Source organism: Lissotriton vulgaris, chromosome 5 (genome assembly GCF_964263255.1).
Source record: "Lissotriton vulgaris chromosome 5, aLisVul1.2, whole genome shotgun sequence".
In the NCBI taxonomy this organism is placed as follows: domain Eukaryota; kingdom Metazoa; phylum Chordata; class Amphibia; order Caudata; family Salamandridae; genus Lissotriton; species Lissotriton vulgaris.
The window spans coordinates 493472-513535 of record NC_141693.1 but is presented as its reverse complement, the minus strand read 5'-3'; the positions used below and the strand labels follow the sequence as shown (position 1 = coordinate 513535).

Sequence of the window (20064 nt, the reverse complement as noted above, 5' to 3'; positions counted from 1 at the left end):
GTTGTGGAGTGGCATAGAGTGAAGTAGATTGTCGTATAGTAGATAGTCGTAGAGTAGAGTGGTGTAGAGTGGAGTGGCGTAGCATAGAATGGAGTAAAGGATCACAGAGTAGAGTGGTGTAATGTAAGTGGGTGGAGTGGCCTGGTCTAGAGTGGAATGGCCTGGAGTGACGTAAAGTTCAGTAAAGTGTTGCAGAGTGGAGGGGAACAGACTGTTGTAGAGTGGGGTGGCATAGAGTGGCGTACTGTGGAGTGGTGTAGAATGGAGTAAAGTTGAGTGGCACAGAGTAGAGTGTTGTAGAATGGAGTGGAGTGTCGTAGAGCGGATTGGCATACAGTATCGTAGAGTAGAGTGGCAGAGTGGCGTTCAGTGAAGTGGTGTAGAGATGATTAGAGTGTCGTGGAGTGTTCCAGAGTGTAGTAAAGTGGCGTGGAGTGGTATAGAGGGAACTGCATATAGTGTTGTAGATTAGAGTGGAGTAGAGTATCGCAGAGTAGAGTGTGGTATAGTGGAGGGGCATGGAGTGCCGTGGAGGAAAGGGGTGTACAGTGGAGGGGCGTAGAGTGTAGTAAAGTGGCGTTGAGTGGAGTAAAGTGGCGTTGAGTGGAGTAAAGTGGCGTAGAGTGGAGTAAAGTGGCGCAGAGTGGCATGGCATATAGCAGAGTGGCATAGAGTGGAGTAATTTGTCATAGAATTGAATTGCATAGAGTGGAGTAGCAACAACAACCAACAATAATAGGATTCCCCCTTAATCTATCTACCTTCATATGTGGAATTAGTCCAATGTGGAGAAACCCAATAAAGTTCATTTACCTTTTTATTTCGTTTTACATCATTTTTTCCCCAACACCGTTTCTTATTTTCAAGTATTTCATTTTTATAGTGATAGTGGTTGGTGAGTGGGGTGATCAAATGGTGTATTAAGTATTGTATTTTGTAATTATTGTAGTATTGTTTGTGGAATTGATGCATGTTTTTTAAGTATTGTTTTTATAAAAAAGTATATATAAAAATTAAATACATGAAAATAAGAAAAGTTGTTGGAAAACAAATCATATAAAATTAAATAAAAATGTAAATTAACTTTATTCGGTCTCTCCACATTGGATTAATTCCACATATGAAGGTAGAGCGAGAAGTGCTATTATTGATTGTTGTTATTTCTCCCCCTTTCTTAAACCGAAGATTATATATTTGGGGATACCCTTTTTTGACAATATGAATGGAGTGGCCTACGGTGAAGTGGAGTAGAGTGGAGTGACATAGAGTGCAGCACAGTGGAGTGGCATAGAGTGTCAGAGTGTAGTAAAGTACTAGATGGGCATAGAGTGCAGGGGCATACAGTGACATAGCATAGAGTGGAGTAAAGTGTAGTAGAGTGGGGTGGAGTGGAGTAAAGTGGCAGAACGTGGAGCGTCAGAGTGGGGTGGCGTAGAGTGGCATTAGTGGGTGTCGTAGAGCGAAATGGCATAGAGTGAAGTGTCACAGAGTTGAGTAGAGTGGCCTAGTAGAAAGTGTCATAGAGCAGAGTATAGTGGAGTGGTGTGGCATAGAGTGGAGGGTCATAGAATGGAGTGGGATTAAGTGGAGTGTCGTAGAGTGGAGTGTCATAGAGTGGACCGTCGTAGAGGGACAGAGTAGAGGGGCGTAGAGTGGTGTTTGAATAGTGGGGCAGTGCACTGCCATTACAGACAACACATTCTTAATTGAAATGACCATTACATTTGCAAATACAGTTTTACTGATAAAACAATATGCATAAACAATAATGTGTGGAAATACCTTCACCTAGTGCACGGATTTGTTTTGATCATATTAAAATATGTTTCCACCACACTTCAGAATTACAAAAAAAATGCTTAATTTGTACTTTCTTAATTCTGATATATTCTGAAATTTGCACAGTTGATTTACATACATCTAAACTTTGTTGTGTGCTAGATAAAAAACCTTTCCTTTCCCACCCCCCGTATCCAACAAGAAAGTCCAATAAATCCTCTCACTTTGAAATTAGCGAGAGAAAAGTAAGCACCGAGCTCCATTGGAAGACAAAGCCTGACCTCTGTCATTCAATGCACAACAAATGTGACAGAATAAGAACAATATTTAAATCCTGTTTACAGAAAGTGAGCACGCATGGCAGAATACAGTAAACAGGGTATGCTCCACCAGAGGGATGAAGACATGCGGAACAGCCTAAAACAAATAAAGCCAGCAAATAGAAGCAAACAAATGTGAGTTACAAACCACAAAGCCAATGGTAAGCAGTGGGCAGATTTTCAAACTACAAGGCCAATGGTAAGCAATGGGCAGAGTGCATTCTTAGGGTAGCTTTCAGCATGTCCCCAAGATGGCTTTGCAAACCAGACAGCTGTGCGGGCTGGTATTCTTTGACCTAAAAACTGAGGGATGAGAACAAACTTTTCACCAAAAAGCCCTGTTGTAAGTATTGTTTATCATCTTTGACTAGGTCAAAGCAACGTGTGCCTCTCAGCTGATTGACTGAACCACCGCGGCCCCACTCCTCACAGCCCACCGGAGAGAGTTGTCTGATTAATAACATAGAGTTACTCACACAGCAGATGCCAGTCAGAGGCCAGGGCTGCACAAAGATGGCCAGAGAGTAGAGTCTGGGCATTTGAAGAGCTGCAGGAATACGGCTATTCAGTCTACAGGGCAGAAGACATTAAAGTGGTGGTGAGCAGGCTACATTCTGCAACATGTATTATTATCCACGTGTAATAACCAAATGCACTCCGGGACTTTAATAAAGGTGCTTTAATATGCCTCCCTGCCTTTGGGGCACTGTGGCCACCTGTCTTAGAGGAATGAAAAGTCCCAACACTGTGAGAAGGATATGACTTGCATCTTCCCTTGGGGTAAGGAAAGCCCCTATACACTCGGATCCTGCCTTTGGGACATTGAAAGATTAAATAAGCAGATCCTGCCAGCTAACATGCTTGAGAACCAGATGTGTGGAATGTAAAAACCAAGGATTAACTCCAAATTCCATAGGTTGAGCTGGGGAACCAACCTTCCGCTCTCCAAACAATGTCAGGGACACCCATGGTAATTCGGAAATGATGCAGCTCTGGTTGAAAAACTTAGTGCTAGTGGACATGATGTCGTCAGTGAAGTCACAGGCCATGCTCTTCATGTATTCTGCAGAGGGACATCATAGGTCGAGCCCTGTGCATTCTATAAACATTAATTATATCAATGGTGTATTACGCGTGTTACCTGTGATGACATCAGTGATGCTACTGATCAATCTTATGTATGTGTTGTGAGCTCATGAGCAGTGCATGGCAGTTGCTGTTTAGCTCACCATAAGTGTCGAAGTGCAAAGGTGTTTGACATAATCAGGATTTCTATTAAATCCTTCTTCCCTTACTTCTCAACTTGTTACACTCTGCCTTTTAGACATGCTTAACTTTTGGGTATCCTGCCCACCAGACCTTAAACAGCTCCTAAGTGTTGTAATATACAGCTTGTGGTACAGCATTCACATGTATACATACCAAGGTACTCATAATAGTCAGAAGCGATATCAAGCCTGGGGATACTGCTTCGGGGTAGTCGTAATGAGGGCCCAAACCCAGTCCAAAGCACAGGAGGCACTAAAGAAGAGAAACATTGGTCCCTACCAAGCCACATCCCCTGCTGCAGTCTTTTTGGGAGGTCACCCAGACTCCAGAAGTTCACCACACTAAACAGTGTGTGACCCTACTGCATGAACTATTTTGTGGAGGAGAAGTACTTGGACCAGTTTATTTTCTGCCACATTCATTGGTTTCTCAGGAGTACATCTTGATGCCGGCAGCATCTCTCCTCAGGCTTCAGTCATCACTAGAGGGTCCCCTAGCTCTACCTCCCTCAGGGGTTCTTAACTCCACGGTAGAAGTGTGGCATTTGTTCAAACCCTCAGCAATTGAACAATGAGTTGATGCACCCCCCCTAGCCCTCTGTGGACTCAGCAGCAGGGACTGATATTCTTCTGAAACATCTTCTTGGTTGCTCCTATTATGAACCTGAAGACTATCTGCTTTGAGTTCTGTGGTAGCTTTCATAGTCTCTGGTGGAGTCCTGGTGCCTCCGGTACAGCTCCCACACTATCCAGTACTGCTCCGAAGTCCAGAGTATCTTCCTGCCCCACCAGTCCCCCTATCCCAACTGGCACCTTTAACCCCAGTTCAGACACCGTCCCTCTTCACAGGTGGACAATCTCTGGATGAAAACACCTTTGAAACCTTTTCCACACGCGAGGGTGCAGTTGGAAGAACAGACACCAATGTGCACATCGACCCAGAGCAGTGACCATGAAGCCTTGAATCCACCAAGAACTGTCACTGCCAATGGTTTAGGGGCGTTGCCCTATATTACTTATATTCTCCACCAGAGAGCGAGGTCATCTTCTCAAGCAAACTCAGAGCCTTTCAGCCAGCCTCCCATTTCAAAGTAATTCAATGACTGGACTGAATCGCAGTCCAGTGTTTGTGTCAAAGAATCTTCCAGCTCAGTCTAAGGTCAAGGTTTTGTCCTCACTGGTGGAAAACGGGGCCACGTGTCTTGTGACATATAGGAAGACGTCCTGCAAAGATAATACAATAGCTATGTCTTTTGAAACGTGTTTAACATTCCGTAAACCTGGGAGGGGTGCTTATTCAGTCGAACTTGGCAATGGTCAAACTCGTGATATAGAGAGCGTCTCTTTCCATGGACGACCCCAACTACTTTTATTCTATTTCATTGCTGGCGCAAACCCTGCAGTTACCACGATTTATCACGGTCAATGATATTCAACTGCCTCTTGGGCAGGTTTCAGATCTGGCCCCAGCACGGAGTTGTTACCTCAATCCTAGTTGACTTCCCCAGGCTGGGAGACATTAGTAATGTATGAGCATTGGTCCTCTGGGACCTCTCAGTGGCCTTCTATCATCCACCGCTCCTTGACGGAATGAAGCAAATAGATCTTAAAGATATGGCTCACCTAATTTGACCACATTACCCTAGCCTATTTTTTCCAACTATTTAATTCTTTTCCAGACATATCATACGTGGGATCCCTCAGGGATCTGTGCTCTTCTTCCCTTTACCATTTAACGTCTATGTGCCACTATTAGCCTCTCTCACACAACATGGAATGCAAGCCTACATGTATGCCAATCATGTACAGCTGATTTCCAAGCTCTCTTCTGCTTAGCCTACTCCCCACCCTCCTTTTCTTCTCCTTCTTCTGCCCAAGACACACTTGCAAATGTCCTATCGTGTAGTGATGGATTGCTTTCAATTTGCTTAGGTTGAACCATTCAAAAATAGAACTTTGTATTACTAGGAACACAAATGAGAAATGTGACCTTCAAGTTGTCCAAGGTCTATGGGCACGTAGCAGTCCCCTTTCCCCTTTAAAAGTTGTAAGAAACTGAGGCATCTAGATTGATGTGGGTTCACAGATTCAAAGACGCCAGCAGCTGCTTCGCGCAGATCAATCTTCAAAGGAAAAGCCTGCCCTATTTTGACACCAAATATCATATTCCCGTAGTCATGGCCCATGTTCAGTTTTGGCGCAACTATGACATTTCCATCAACCATGGCTTAAAAAAAATGCAGGCAAAAAGGCTTCAGCTGATACAGACTGCCCTCCCTCTGTCTTGTCACCAGCACCAGACGTCGAGACAATATTACTCCGGTCCTTAGATACCTTAAAGAGATTCCTCTCAGAAAATGATTGGTCATGGTCCATGAGCAAAATTATAATTCCTCTCTATCCTTCCTGGATGCCAAGTTAAAGTTACATAGTTATAACTTCCTCAGCGCCTCTTGCACTCCTACGGCCAGTTCCTGATAGACGTCCCCACCTCTTATACCGCCTCCTTTGTTGATAGGGCCTATTCCCTTGCAGCAGCAAGAGAGTCAATCTTCTCTTAGAACTCTCCTACCTGTCCTATCTACCAGTCTTCTGCAAAAAATCAAAAACCTGACTTTTTAATCAATAAAGTTGTTTAGTGTGCTTGTTTGATTTGAGTGCAGATTGCAATGTTATTCTTCCTTTCAAAAATTTGCAGTATACGAGAGCTCGAATACAAAAAACGTAACATGGTGGGATCGCACATGGCGACAAACTTTCCCAGAGGGACTTGAGGGACGGGTAAGCGCTGTGTCTGCACATAAATGTTTTGGAGCGGAAGGAAATTTCTTGGTGCAGAAAGGTTTCCACCAGTGCTAAGATCAAAGGTGGTGATGGTTCAACCAGACAAAAGCTCTACATTAAAACACTAGTAAGCACCTCTGCCCACAGCTCTGCTGACTGGCTGTAGTTCTGTGGAAGCGAGTGTTGCAGCAACATCTTCTCAAAGAAGACAATACTTCAAAATACAAAAAGCAGTAGAACGGCACGAGAAGTTTCTACAGAATTAAACTGCATTGAAATTATTTTATAATGAGAAACAGTTCATGCTACATACCAAGAAACAAACCCTCAAAAACACGAATATCAAAGTTGAAAGCAATACAAATACTTTACTCATTAAACACATAATAGATCCTCCAGAAAGTCCTCAAGCCTTGAGGTTCCCATAGACACTTTACAGTTCTTCTCAATTTCTGGGATGGCCGGGGCCCCCCTTCCATGTGAGGTGGCCTGCGATGGAGAGGATACTTCCCTTGTTCTGTGATTCTCCAGCTCACAGAGAGAGCCCTGGTTGCTCCGTGAGCTTGGTGGCTCTCGACCCTGCTGAGACAGTTCTGGTACTCTGATGCACTCCTCCTTTGGCTGAGGGACCATGTCCTACTGCCCCGAAGGAGGATTCTCCTGTCCATGGAGGGAGAGTGCTACACACTTTCCCTTTCATCATTCAATTGCTAACTTTCCAACATCTATCCTCAGAAAATGTGGAAGTCCTGATGGCTTTCATGCAGTCTTCTGCTCAAATCTGTACAACATCAGCTGCAGGTGTTCCATCAAGTGTCATTCATGGAATGCTAGCACACGCCTAGAGTGATGGAATGCTAGCAACGCCCCTAGAGTGGTGGAACGCTAGCACGCCCCTAAAGTGATGGAACGCTAGCGCGCCCCTAGAGTGATGGAATGCTAGCACACGCCTAGAGTGATGGAATGCTAGCAACGCCCCTAGAGTGGTGGAACGCTAGCGCGCCCCTAAAGTGATGGAACGCTAGCGCGCCCCTAGAGTGATGGAACGCTAGCATGCCCCTAGAGTGATGGAACGCTAGCGCGCCCCTCGAGTGATGGAATGCTAGCGCGCCCCTAGAGTGATGGAACGCTAGCATGCCCCTAAAGTGATGGAACACCTCTGCACCCCTGGAATGGTGGAACACTAGTGCACCCCATGAGTGATGGAACGCTATGGAAACACTAGCGCACCCCTAGAGTGATCAAACGCTAGCACGCCCCTAGAGTGATGGAACACTAGCATGCCCCTAGAGCAGAGTTATTCAATCTGTGGGGGTGCGACACCATCCTAGGAGGGGGCACACACTCCACTCTAGTTTAACCTTTGTTCCCTGTGTCAAAGGTCTTGCAGAACTCTGGTATGGTTGGAGGGAGGGGAAATCGATGGGACACGAAGTGCCCAGGCTTTTGTTATGTTAACCGTTCCAGGAGGGGGTTAATTCAGAGAGCTGAAATTTTTCAGCTGCAGAGAGGAGGTGAAAGCAAAACATGCACTATCGCCTGCCACGCAAGACATAGTTAAACAATGGAGCAATGTTACAAGAGACACCGAGTCAGTCCTTCCTTCTTTACAGTCAACATTTTGCTGGGTGGACGCCAAAGCCTGTGCTTAAAAGGGGAAGTGTTAAAATACAACTAACCAGTGTGCAATCACAGCTGACTCCCTTAACCTGCACATGTAGGCAGTGGCTTCTCCTCGTTAGTACCACTTTGTAGTATCCAAATGCAGAACTAAGCAGCACAAAGGTGACGAGTCAACATTTGTGAAGGGCCTTCCACTGTTTGGAAACAAATTGCTGTGTTTATAGTATCTTTTGAGCCATTTGAGATGGAAACAACATTTTTTGTTGAAGTCTGCAGTGTAAGCAGCCGATGATGGATTATGTGGCAAACGGGGTAAAAACATTATGATGCAGAAAACGCTGCAGCTGTAATATTGCATAATTTCAATGGTGCTGGATATAAAACCGAAAAAAATCAGAGCTTAACAGAATAACTTAAAATAATTAAGATGAGTGAAGCTGTTAACCTCAAACACCAGCTGTATGTTTTCTTCAGAAAATGAAAGACAGTAAAAGACGAATTTTTATCAAACTAGAAGCACACTCTTCTGGATGAATGCTTAACCTAGAATACAGATTTCCTTTATGATGTTGTGCATAGAATATACATCCCTTCTTCACATATTGGTATGCCCCAACTGTACATCACCGTGTGCCCTGGAACCGCACATCACTTTTTCTCCAATTTTGTATAACACCCTAGGTCTCCTCATTTGCACAACATCCGTGTAAAGCGATCTGATACCCTCTTGGGTCATGTTTGCGCTATATAAAACTTTATAAATAAAAACAAGTGACAGCTAGCGTATAACAAGGACTTGAAGTGTTTTGCCAAAGAAGTTGAGACTGCTAACACGTCTGTGTTTTATCAGAAACAGATTGCATTCAAACGCTTAAAACTCCATTGCAGTTTCCTGTAAACGCGAGAGAACGCAAACACGGAGTATGTCCAAAGTCCCCGCCCACAAGTGCGCTGCTCTAAGTAGAACGGCCAAAACCACTGACCTAGATGATAGTTGAACACATTGCACGGCGCCTCGAAGCTAGTCTAGAGCGCATCCCTGCATGCGTTTCTGTACCACTGTGGCCTCATCAAGGGATCGTACTCATAACAGCAAACAACGTTAACTGGCCTATGCGATTTCATTCGCTTTTTTTTTGTTTGTTTTTTGCCCTGGATGGTAAAGGGTGCATTTCTTTGTCATTCGTAGATGTGCAAGTGCTTAATTTAATGTTTTTATAATATGGAACTCCGGGTTCAAATCTGGAGTACACACTCAGCACAGAGAAAGTTCCCAATCGTCATTGTGCTGCTGCTACTGTTTGTCTGGTATAAACATGTCGTATTCCTACAAGGGGTGCACTTATTACACAACATTATGCCCAGAACCCCGCATAGACCTGTGAGCATGCATGCAGGTGGTAGCTGATGGGACACAGGTACCAAGATTGCACTGCTGCAGGATCAGACATCGCCGCTGAATGCCTCGGTACATGCACGTAGGTAAACAACGGGATACTGGTACCAAGATGCACTGCTGCAGGAAGTAACCTGCCCTCGACGCTGAATAAAAGACACAAATGACCAGTACCGGGCCACACAACTGGCTGATGCGTTGCGGTGACTGTAAGCCCCCCAGCACACACACTACGCCTTATGAGCCACTTCAACTGATATTTACAGCGCAGTACTAGCACTTGTGTAATCAGCAAAACGTGCCTTTCACTGCTTGCTTATGGTCGTAGTTTCACCCTTGCCTACACCTCAAATTGAAGGTACAGAACTGAGTGTGAGTAAACAATGAGTAGCGCTATAAAAAAATGAAGAGAGATGAGGTGCATCGTTGGTGAGTGGTAGTGAGGGAATTCATGGAGAAGGAGAAAATGCGGGAGGGGCGCCAAAAAAGACTGTTGCACTGTGTGCAACAAGTGCTAGTGCCAGCCTGGCTGGGAGTGTTAGCCCCCTCCCGAAGTTCGGGTCTAGTTGCGCCTCTGTACACGAGTATGGGCATGTTGTCCTAAATTACAAACTGACACATTTACATTCAAAGAGGAGAAATTGTTCATTTCTCCTTGTTTTTCGCTCTTTCAATGCGTGCTGCATTCTATAGCATGCATTGAAAGAGGGAAAAGCCTTTAGTGATTGTTTATGTGTAGGAAGGTGCCCCTTCCTGCACAAAACCAATCTCCCCATGACGCAGGCATCCTTGCACCATGGTGCAAGGATGCCTACGCCAGCGCATGGCTGCAGTTTGTGTGCCGGCACATGGGAGAGCACAGAGATGCGTCATGTTCTTGTAAATATGTTGCATCCCTGTGCTTCGGAAGTGCTGCAGCGTGGCGCAACCAAAGGGCTTGCGGTGCCACGCTGCGGCACTTCCTTGTAGACCTGCCCTTGGATGTGGAGCACAACCTGAGGATGGCAGTAGCAAAATCCATCCACAGATTGACCGTCTGTGGCGAAAAACAGGACACCCGTCACATTTATGTTGGTGGTGTTATCAATCAATGTCATGTGTAAACAAAGCATCCTAGTAAAAACGATATGCACACATTTTATCTAGGAAAATGGTGGTTTGAGCTGTGTAATAAGTCTTTGTCATTTCAGCACACCGACTCAGAAACCTGCACTTTACTAAAACACTCTTATTATATTGAACATTATTTGCTCGATATGGCCCGGGATATGCTTGCGGCAGTCGATTATGTAGTGTACCAGATTCGAGAAATTTCTGTTGGGTGGTGGGGGGGGCCAATCCTTTACAACAATTGAGCTTGGGGGGGCTCAACCTACAAAAGTTTGAAGACCTCTCCCTAGAGTGATGGAACGCTAGCGCGCCCCTAGACTGATAGAACGCTAGCGCGCCCCTAGAGTGATGGAACGCAAGCGCGCCCCTAGAGTGATGGAACCTAAGCGCGCCCCTAGAGTGATGGAACCTAAGCGCGCCCCTAGAGTGATGGAACGCTAGCGCGCCCCTAGAGTGATGGAACGCTAGTGCGCCCCTAGAGTGATGGAACGCTAGCGTGCCCCTATAGTGATGGAGAGCAAGTGCACTCCTAGAGAGATGGAATGCTAGTGTGCCCCTAGAGCAGAGGTCTTCAAACTTTTTGATGCCGAGACCCCCCTGTCAAAAAATTTTAGGCATGAGGACCCCCTCCTGACCAAAATGTCTAGAACTTCGTACTCACCATCATCGACAACCAAAAACGCCCCCAATTTCCACGGCAAATCATTTTATAGTTGGGAAATGAAATTAAACAGTGTTTAGCAAAACTAAATGTTTGTAGATGACTATGGTTCGTGGTCTTTTGGGTTTTGTTATTTGTTTCGGTTTTTGGTAACCATCTTGGCCAAGTGAACAATAAATTCTGAAGGCCACGAGAAAATGCTAAGAGGCTGGCTGCCTGGGTGTCCAGTCACCTAGACTATAATTATGTTCACGTGGTACAAGTACAGCCAATGGGTATGCCCTTGTAATTTGTGTGCTTGGGCTATACTCAAATGTCATCTTGAAGCAGACTATCTATGCTCATGGTGCATCTCTTGTCCCTATGACCTCTTTCACATCAGTGCCCCTAGAAGTGCCCTTCTTTGCAGGCCATACGTTCAGTACAGTGGGAGGCTTAGTATCTGGAAGGAGAATGACATCCATTGTGAACATGTGTTCCCATGCACTTGGTGCAGGTGCCGGACAACATGTTGCACGGTCAGACTGGCTAAACTGAGCCTTCGTCTCTGACCGACGCTGCAAAAAGTAAGTGTGTGCAAGGCAAGCCTAGGTCGCATTTAACAATACGTTCGAAATAGCCAATTCATTTACAGTTCCAAATATTATGCTTGCCATAATTTTGAGCCTCTGCCTGCCAGCAGTGTTATTATGTAGGCGCATGAATTATTGAAGATTAAGCATTAGGAGCCCTGGTGTGAGGGAGCAGTGAGTAACAAACAAAACTAGCATATTCGCTGAATCTGCAAAGCCACATGCAGCTTTTATTACACAAAATAATATTTTAATAGCGCACAATCATGAGAACCCGTCCCACCTCTCTTTCTATTTATTTTGTTTCGAGCTAACTATACATGTAGCGTGCTTCAACCTCCCTGTCCTGAGACATGCCAGTGCCAGTCTGCGGGGACTCTGGAGACTTGAGTCAGCCGAGTCTTGTGGATATATTCATTTATTATGCAGCTGACGAGATGGGGCCTCTCACACCTTAGGAATCTCGGCCCGGGTGCACGTGGGACACATAAGCCCTGGAGTAGACTGATGCTACTTATTTGGTTGCCAGGGAGGAGGAAGAAAGCCCAGACATTTACACTTTGTGCCTTATTACTTACCTAGGATAGCCAGACGCGCACACTGCGACCTTTACTTCCCTATTCATGCCCTGTGCTGAGTGCAGACACATGCACACAACCTCATACACAGCATACTTTGCTGAGTGCAGGCGTGAGCCAAAGGCTCTTTTCATGTTGTGCACAGTAGAAGCTAACGCACAGGGAGAGATTATTGTATGGAAATGAGCTCCACGCCCGATTGTGTACAGTTAACATTGCTTATTTATACTGAATAAATGCTATAATATTCAGTCATGGTAAACTGATATTCATTGCTTGATTTTGCTCGAGAGTGTCACTCATGGTTGTTGCAATGAATTTATGAAAATGTCACACATAGTAATCTGAAACCTTGGCAGCTTTGGGACGCGCCGTGTTTAAATTGAAAGATTCAATCTTCCATTGTGTTTCTCTGGAGCAATCAATGAAATTGAGCACGGAGTTAAGGCAGCATAAATAAATAGACACATGCAGGAAAGAATAAAAACGGACAGAAGACAGAAAATAAAGATCAACCGCAGCCTTTGCCCAAATCCCCTCATGGCTCAATCGGGGAAACAAATAAGAATCTGTGTGTGTGCGCAAGTCAGTTTCAGTGTATGTCTGCAGCGGGGAAGAGGCAGGTTACCTAATTAAACTGGGAAGCTTTGGGTTGCCTTGGAAATCAGCCGGAAGTAACGCGGAGATCCTAATGAAGAGGCAGCAACGAGGCACAAAGCAGCACACGAGGTGAAAGCAGGGATGGCCAAGGAAGGCAGCAGTGCCGGCGTGAATATTGCAGAACTCCCTCGAAGTACAGGCTGCATTGCAAAGGTTCTGGTCCATCTTTATGGACAAAGTTTGCGGACATTTCCTGGTATGCATGCTGCAGTCTCTCTGATTGGAGGACATGCTTTGATGACGTAGCCACATTATGATTGGCTTATTTTACCTAGTCCTCCAATCAGAGAGCCTCCTGAGATGCAAGTATTTCTAATCCAAAACGAAGAGGAAACGTTTTGCATATGAGGCAGACGTGAGGCTGGTGAATGCGCGACCCCCTTCAGATGACTCCACGCCCCCCCTGGGGGTCGCGCCCCATAGATTGAAGACCTCTGCCCTAGAGTGATGGAACACTACCGCAATCCTAGAGTGATTGAACACTGGTGCACCCCTAGAATGATGGAACAAAAGTGCACCCCTAGAGTGATGGAACACTAGTGCATCTCTAGAGCTGGAACGCTAGCGCACCCCTCGAGTGATGAAACACTTGCGCACCCCTAGAGAGATGGAACACTAGAGTGGTGGAATGCTAGCGCGCCCCTAGAGTGATGGAACGCTAGCGCGCCCATAGAGTGATGGAACGCTAGCGCGCCCATAGAGTGATGGAACGCTAGCGCGCCCATAGAGTGATGGAACGCTAGCGCGCCCATAGAGTGATGGAAGGTTAGCGCACCCCTAGAGAGATGGAACACTAGAGTGGTGGAATGCTAGCGCGCCCCTAGAGTGATGGAACGCTAGCGCGCCCATAGAGTGATGGAACGCTAGCGCGCCCATAGAGTGATGGAACGCTAGCGCGCCCATAGAGTGATGGAACGCTAGCGCGCCCATAGAGTGATGGAACGCTAGCGCGCCCATAGAGTGATGGAACGCTAGCGCGCCCCTAGAGTGATGGAACGCTAGCGCGCCCCTAGAGTGATGGAACGCTAGCGCACCCCTAGTGATGGAATGCTAGTGCACGCCTAGAGTGATGGAACGCTAGCGCGCCCCTAGAGTGATGGAAGGCTAGCGCGCCCCTAGAGTGATGGAACGCTAGCGCACCCCTAGAGTGATAGAAGGTTAGCACATCCCTAGAGTGATGGAACGCTACTTCACCCTTAAAGTGATTCAACACTAGTGCTAGTGCACCCCTAGAGTGATGGAACGTTAGCGCACCCCTGAGTGATTGAACACTTGTGCACTCCTGGAGTGATGGAACATTTATTTATTTTTTTGCCGGTTTTGTATAGCCGAACAAGACCCTTGCGGGTATCAGAGCGCTTTACAGGGCAAATATAGGTGGATGACATATACATATAAATACACAGAATTACGTGAATACAGTATAGGTAACTATTAGAGATTAGTAAATATCTACAAGAGTGTATAAGAAAAAGTTCAAGTGCATTTAGACACGAGAATCGATTTCACTTCTTTTTTTTAAAAAAAAAAAGCAATAGGACACTCCTAGAGTGATGGAACTATAGTGCACCCCTAGAGTGATGAAAGTTGTGCACAGCTATGAGATAAATGCACTTCACTGTTGGGTATTTAGGGCTTCTGCACTATCAGGATATTAAAGGACTCCACTCTGTGCTCTCCGGGGACACTAGTGCACCGAGCTCTGGGGAGGCAGCAGCTGCACTGAGGTCTTTCAAAGCACTAAAAACCCATGTTCTGAAGTCCCCCGGGTAGAAACCCAATCCCCCCCTCTGAAACCCATGCCTCTCCATGCAACGCTCCTTCCTTACCTGCAAGACGTCTTCGCGGACGTCATCACGCAGGGGCACGTACTCCAGAAAGCAGTCTGGAGCACTAGGCATAGAGGGAGGACTCAAGATAATCCTGCTCTTCATGTGCATCCAAAGGAACAATGGCTGCCGAGGGAGAACACATCTCTATGCCAGCACATGTTTTAAAAAATCGTGACATTTGTTAAAAGAGTAGTTATTAAGCACTAGTTTATAATATGTTTCCTTCCAAATCAGTAGACTTGTTTATATGGTAGACATATACAAACATTACCAGAATAAATACAATTATAGGAGTCTGTTCAATACTATCTTTATTTGGTAAGAAAATACTCTCTACCAGCTGTATCCTCTTTTATTTACCATGTACCTCGCAAGGGCCACAGGCATCAAACGGGCACGGGGGCCGTTAAGATGGCCGCTGAGCCCGTTCCGGCCCAAAGATGCAAGAACGGAGACGACCGCATCCAATAGGCGCAGTGGGAAGCCTCAAGCTCCACCTACCGCCGTCCCTTTGCGCCTGCCTTCATTTAAACGCCCCTGCATCCTGGGTAGAAGGGAGAGTTCAGTGGCCTGGCTTGGAGCGCCCTCTGCTGGCGCTCCCTGCGCATGGTACTTGGCAAGGAGCGCCATCTGTCGGCATGTGCTGGCTAGTGCAGTGAATACTGAGGCACAGGTCTGAGGCTACCCCATTTGTAGGGCTTTCTCCTAGGCGGCGCATGCGCTGTCTCTTCAAGAAATAGTATATTTGGGATATGGGCATAAAGCTCTGAATAGGTCTCACATTTGTTAAAGTGAGAGTTGTTGGCATTGAAAATGACAATGTTTTTTACTTTTGCTTGTTATACCATTGGCAATAGTGCTATGCATATATAATAACCCCACTGCAAATAAAAAAATGAAAGCAAAAAACATTATTTTCAATGCTAACAGCTCTAACTTTAACAAATGCGAGACCTATTGCATCGCAAATGCTTGTTTTTTTGTGCTTCTATAAAGCATAGGGTGACCAGAATTTTAAAGCAATAAACCGGGACCTTTCCAAAAAATAGAAAAAGAACTACAATTTTACCTCAACCCAGTGCACAGAACGACAGTGCTCCTTAGCAGAAAATTACAGTAAAGGCAGTAAGAAAATACAGAAAATGAAATTTTTAAAGTCAGGTCCATGCCTGGTAATTAAACTGCTTTTCTATAACAGCTGCTAACTATCCCTGCTTTGCGAAATATAAAAAAATACCTCCCACCCTCTCAAAAAACCGGAACATGAGCTTAATTTCCTGAAATATGCCGGGACAGCTGTAAAAAAAAATGGGACGGTCCGGGTAAATCCAGGGCGCCTGGTCACCCTAATATAGCACAAACTCGACCCAAAGGTATTGGAGCTCTTTACACGAGCACCAGTTACATTACACAAGGATATATATATAGATTTTTTGGTAGGCACGATGAGATTAAGTGATTTGCCCAGAATCACAAGATGTTGAGTCAACGCCGAGACTCGAACCTGGATGCCCAGTTCCAAAGTCAGTAGCTCTGACCTGATCTGCTCTTCACTGTCTGACACACTGGACCTGACGGTGGTGGTTCTCGATGCTGAGCCCTGTGCCTCGTCACCCCATAGGCTCTTTGAATTTGGAATGGTGGACCATCATCTGATGACTCCTGGTAGGCTAAATGTTCCTAGATTCTGTTCCAATTTGGCCTGCATGTCTTCAAATGTGGTAGATGCCAAAACCCCGACCACTGAGAACTTCCTGTATGCATTTACTACTACTAGCGATTCTTTCCAGTTTCAGAGGGCTCCAGAGTTCGCACTGATTTCTTGCCATAGAATCGAATATCCTTCTTCTGTGATGGCAGATGCTGGTCGCTGTGGGGCTTCTGTGACCTGGCACCGCTGGCATTCATTAATTCCTTGGTCTACCAAAACGTCCATGCCAGTAAATCATACCTTTTCTCTTAGCTTCACGTTGGTCTTGGCAACACTCTGAAGCCCTTTGTATGCTAGGTCAACCAGACGGCGATGCAGGGACTGAGGAATCCTGTCACCTCTGGTAGTATGCCACCCTCAGTGAAGCTGAGATCACTTTAGTCTCTTCACAGTCCCTGTAGAAGCAGTTGGCTCAGGCCATCTCTCCCATGCAGGTCCAGAAAGAAGGATTTCCAGGAAATCAACAGTGGCTTCTATGGCCTTTGTTAGGCATCCATCAGTGCTCATTTCCTGTGCTATGTCTTCTAGCTACAATGCACTCAGTCATGCCATTTGTGCCACATAGTTTTCATGGTCTTCTGCCGTGATGGGATTGTGCAGCATTCTCTGCGCACCAAGATTACTATGCTGTGCTGTCAGACTATATTTGGGATTCAACCTGCATATTTAGAAGGGGTAGGTGATAAACTCTGCTCGGTCGTTGGAGCCCGCAGAGTTTTGCCCACTGTGCGCTCTGCTTGGAGCGTGGAGTTTGCCGAAAACTCAGCCAACCGCCACATAGCAGAGTTTTTCTTATGTGCAGCTCGCCAAGAGCGCAAATGAGAATAGAGAACCATTAGACTGCCTCCTGGTTAGATTTCTCAACGTGGACGGTCGCAGACCGTCGCTACCACTCGTGTTGAGAAATTTGCCATTCTTGTGGCTGCTCAAGTAGAAAATCTACTTGAAGGGCAGAAAGAAACAGCGTCCTCTGGCGTGCTGCTTGGTAACGTTCATGCTGATTTTGCAGCACAGGACAAGGTCCTGCCGCTAAAAATCAGCATGAGCAGCACAATGGATCAGAATTCTGCAGCTCATGGAACTGTGAGGAATCTCACTGAGTTTTTAGGTAACTTTGTGGAATTCTGCACAGTAAAATTCCTTGAGTTATGCCCACCCCTAGCATTTAGCGCACTTTGTCATGTCCATGCTCACCCCCAGTGTTAGGTAGCTTGCTGCAGAGCTTAAAATGTCTGCCTCTCTTTCAGTCTCTTTGGTGGCTTTAAAATAGATGTTTAAATGAGAAACCCACATGTGACACTGGGTACTGCAGAAGCAGCGTCAATCAGTTAACTAAATGGTGGTAGTGAGTTAGAGTTGACACACACCTTGTATAGTGGTTTAACCAGCCTTTTCTGGTCTCGGTCAGGGGAAGGGTGGCTGCAGACGCCAGGCCCAGGGGCATGCCAGCTGCCATTTCTTAATTTATGCCAATCTTTTAGCTAGTTGTGTCACTTAAGTTTGCCTGAGTTCTTCCATTTTGTGGGTTACAAGGAACACTTATAGATGGTAGGCATCTGGACCTTGTGTGAGATGCAGTTGTCTCCCTTCTATTAGTGTCTCTAAGGTCTCTTACGCCTTGGTGCCATGCTCTGTTTTCACATGCATCCGGTAACCAGAGCTGGGTCAGTCTTATTGGTATACACAGTGGCCATGGAAAGCACACACACACACTTTCCTCTCTGCAAGTATTTGAAGCAGAAAACTACTTTGCATCAATTTAGGGGATTTTGTGGTGGGCTACACTGAGCAGGAGTTCCAGGTGCCTCCACCGAAGACAACTTTCATGACGACTCTGCTCTGCTGGTGGGTAGTGCCGCTGGCCGCTTGATGCCCAAATGTTGCAGCTTTTTACAGGCCAGACCCCTGGACGAGTTTCTCTTGGGTCAGCCACCACAAGCAGAAGACTTATGCACTAAGCCACATGCTCTTGGTGCGGCTGTTGACTTTTCTCTGATACCTGCTGAAATAGAAAGCCTCTGGGCCTATGTTGATGTATGAGGCCAGATGACATGGTTTTACAGCCCACCTCGTCGCCACTGTAGTATGCACAGTGCAGTACAATGAATACATGGACCCAGGTCTTGAGTAACTTGTTGTACGAGACGGTGATCTCAGGCGACCTTTCCTGTATGCCCAATGCCGTGCCTGGTGTCAGGGCACATGCGTGCTTCTCATGACAGCACATGTGCTGGGTTTCTGGATTGTGGTCTGAAGTTATCTCGAACCATCAACAACAGGATGCGCCTGACATGTTCCTTCTCTTTTTATTTACAGTTTCAAGATGGTAAACGACAGTTGGAGCAGGAAATTAAAAAAACAACCATTTAAACATGCGTCAGTGTTTGTATGAAGAACCAAATGGCAAAAAAGTAAAAATGTTTTTTGTTACCAAGGACCAATATCAGGGGAATGGGAGATGGGGAAGCTGTGGAGGAGAGGGTGGGGGTAGGAGGTCAGGGAGAAATCAACTCGAGGAGCAATGGAAGAGCTTGTGGTGGGGGAATACATAAGTAGATAAAAAAAGATAAAACAACAATAGTTAGCTTTCAGTGTGGAGAGGCATTTGAGGGGTAAACAACAAATGAGGGAGAGAGTTAGACAACACATGTGCTTTCATGCAGTGCTGAAAGAAAAAAAATACGTTTTCTGAATGTAAGCAGTGGAAGGATACAAGCAATCCTGTCAAAAGAATGGAAATAAGCTGTGCTTCAGGGGAGGGATAAGCTTGAGTAGAGGAAAGAAGACATCAAAGAAGTAAGCTATTGAGAGTGAGAAGAACACCAACCAGTAGTAAGCAGTGGGCTGGCCGTAAACCCACTGTTTCGATATGGTCCACAAGAGGTCTTAGGCAAACAGACAGCTAAAAGCTCTATGTAGGCAAGACCTAAACGTGTCTTTTCAATGGAAACGCTGACCTAACCATAACTACAGAGTTGCTGTTTCCTCAAAAAATGTACATCACTTTGGGTCCCTCATGGCAATGTAATGTAATGTAACGCGGTATTTATAAAGCGCTGACTGCCACTCCGAAAGGAGCATCCTGGCGCTGGCAAGCTTTGTGCGGATGCATTAAGAGGGGGCGAAGAAAAAGGTGGGGTCCCAGGAGTGCCTTTTCCCATTATAATTCCCAATAAGATCATTTTCTTTTCAGTACGGAAAAAAAGTTTTGATGGAATTACACCACATTTGGCGTAAAGGTAGAACTTTATTCATGGAAGTACTTCTTCTAAAGAATTTGGAAAAATAAAAATTAAAAATACAATAGTATACTGCAGGCAAAAAAGTTGCCAGGGGAAGCACATCCTAACTCCCAGTTCCATGTGTGGGAGTCCCAAAGGGACCTCTGTATTTAAATTTTTGTAAAAAATTGTTACAGGATCCGCAGATCCAGGTTTCTGGAAACGCATACACCGGTGAAGGCTCTTTGTTCTGAAATTCGAAAATTGGAACCACGGTTCAAGGACAAGCTTCACAACCTGGAGCTTTGGCCCCAGTGCAAGCTTCACCGCCTGGAATCACAACTATGGTTTTGGTATCGCAGTTCTAGCCCTGGTCAGTGAAGCTTGCATGGGACTGCTCACTAGGTTGTAAATGTTCTGGGACTACAGGTCCAAATTTGGAACTGTGGATGGAAATAAAGAAAGTCTGACTGCAGACCAGATCCTGTGGCCAAAACCAATGCTCTGGACATGCACAGGGGAGGGTTGCCACTTACGGTGGGATGGATG

General features: G+C 45.7%; 1 protein-coding gene across 2 annotated transcripts in view; it reads right to left on the bottom strand.

Moving 5' to 3' along the window:
• Window positions 1-14717, bottom strand: part of CUTA (cutA divalent cation tolerance homolog) — a 28971-nt gene extending 14254 nt beyond the window's left edge. The window contains exons 1-2 of one of the 2 annotated variants that reach the window (XM_086919903.1): window positions 14581-14715; window positions 2576-2669 (exon numbers count right to left, since the gene is read on the bottom strand). In XM_086919903.1, coding sequence (XP_086776029.1) covers window positions 2576-2669; window positions 14581-14606 — 120 coding nt within the window. In that variant the 5' untranslated portion in view covers window positions 14607-14715. Of the gene's footprint in view, window positions 1-2575; window positions 2670-14580 lie in introns of both variants that reach the window. The other variant, XM_086919904.1, reaches the window with a different exon arrangement.
• Window positions 14718-20064: the final 5347 nt, after the last annotated feature.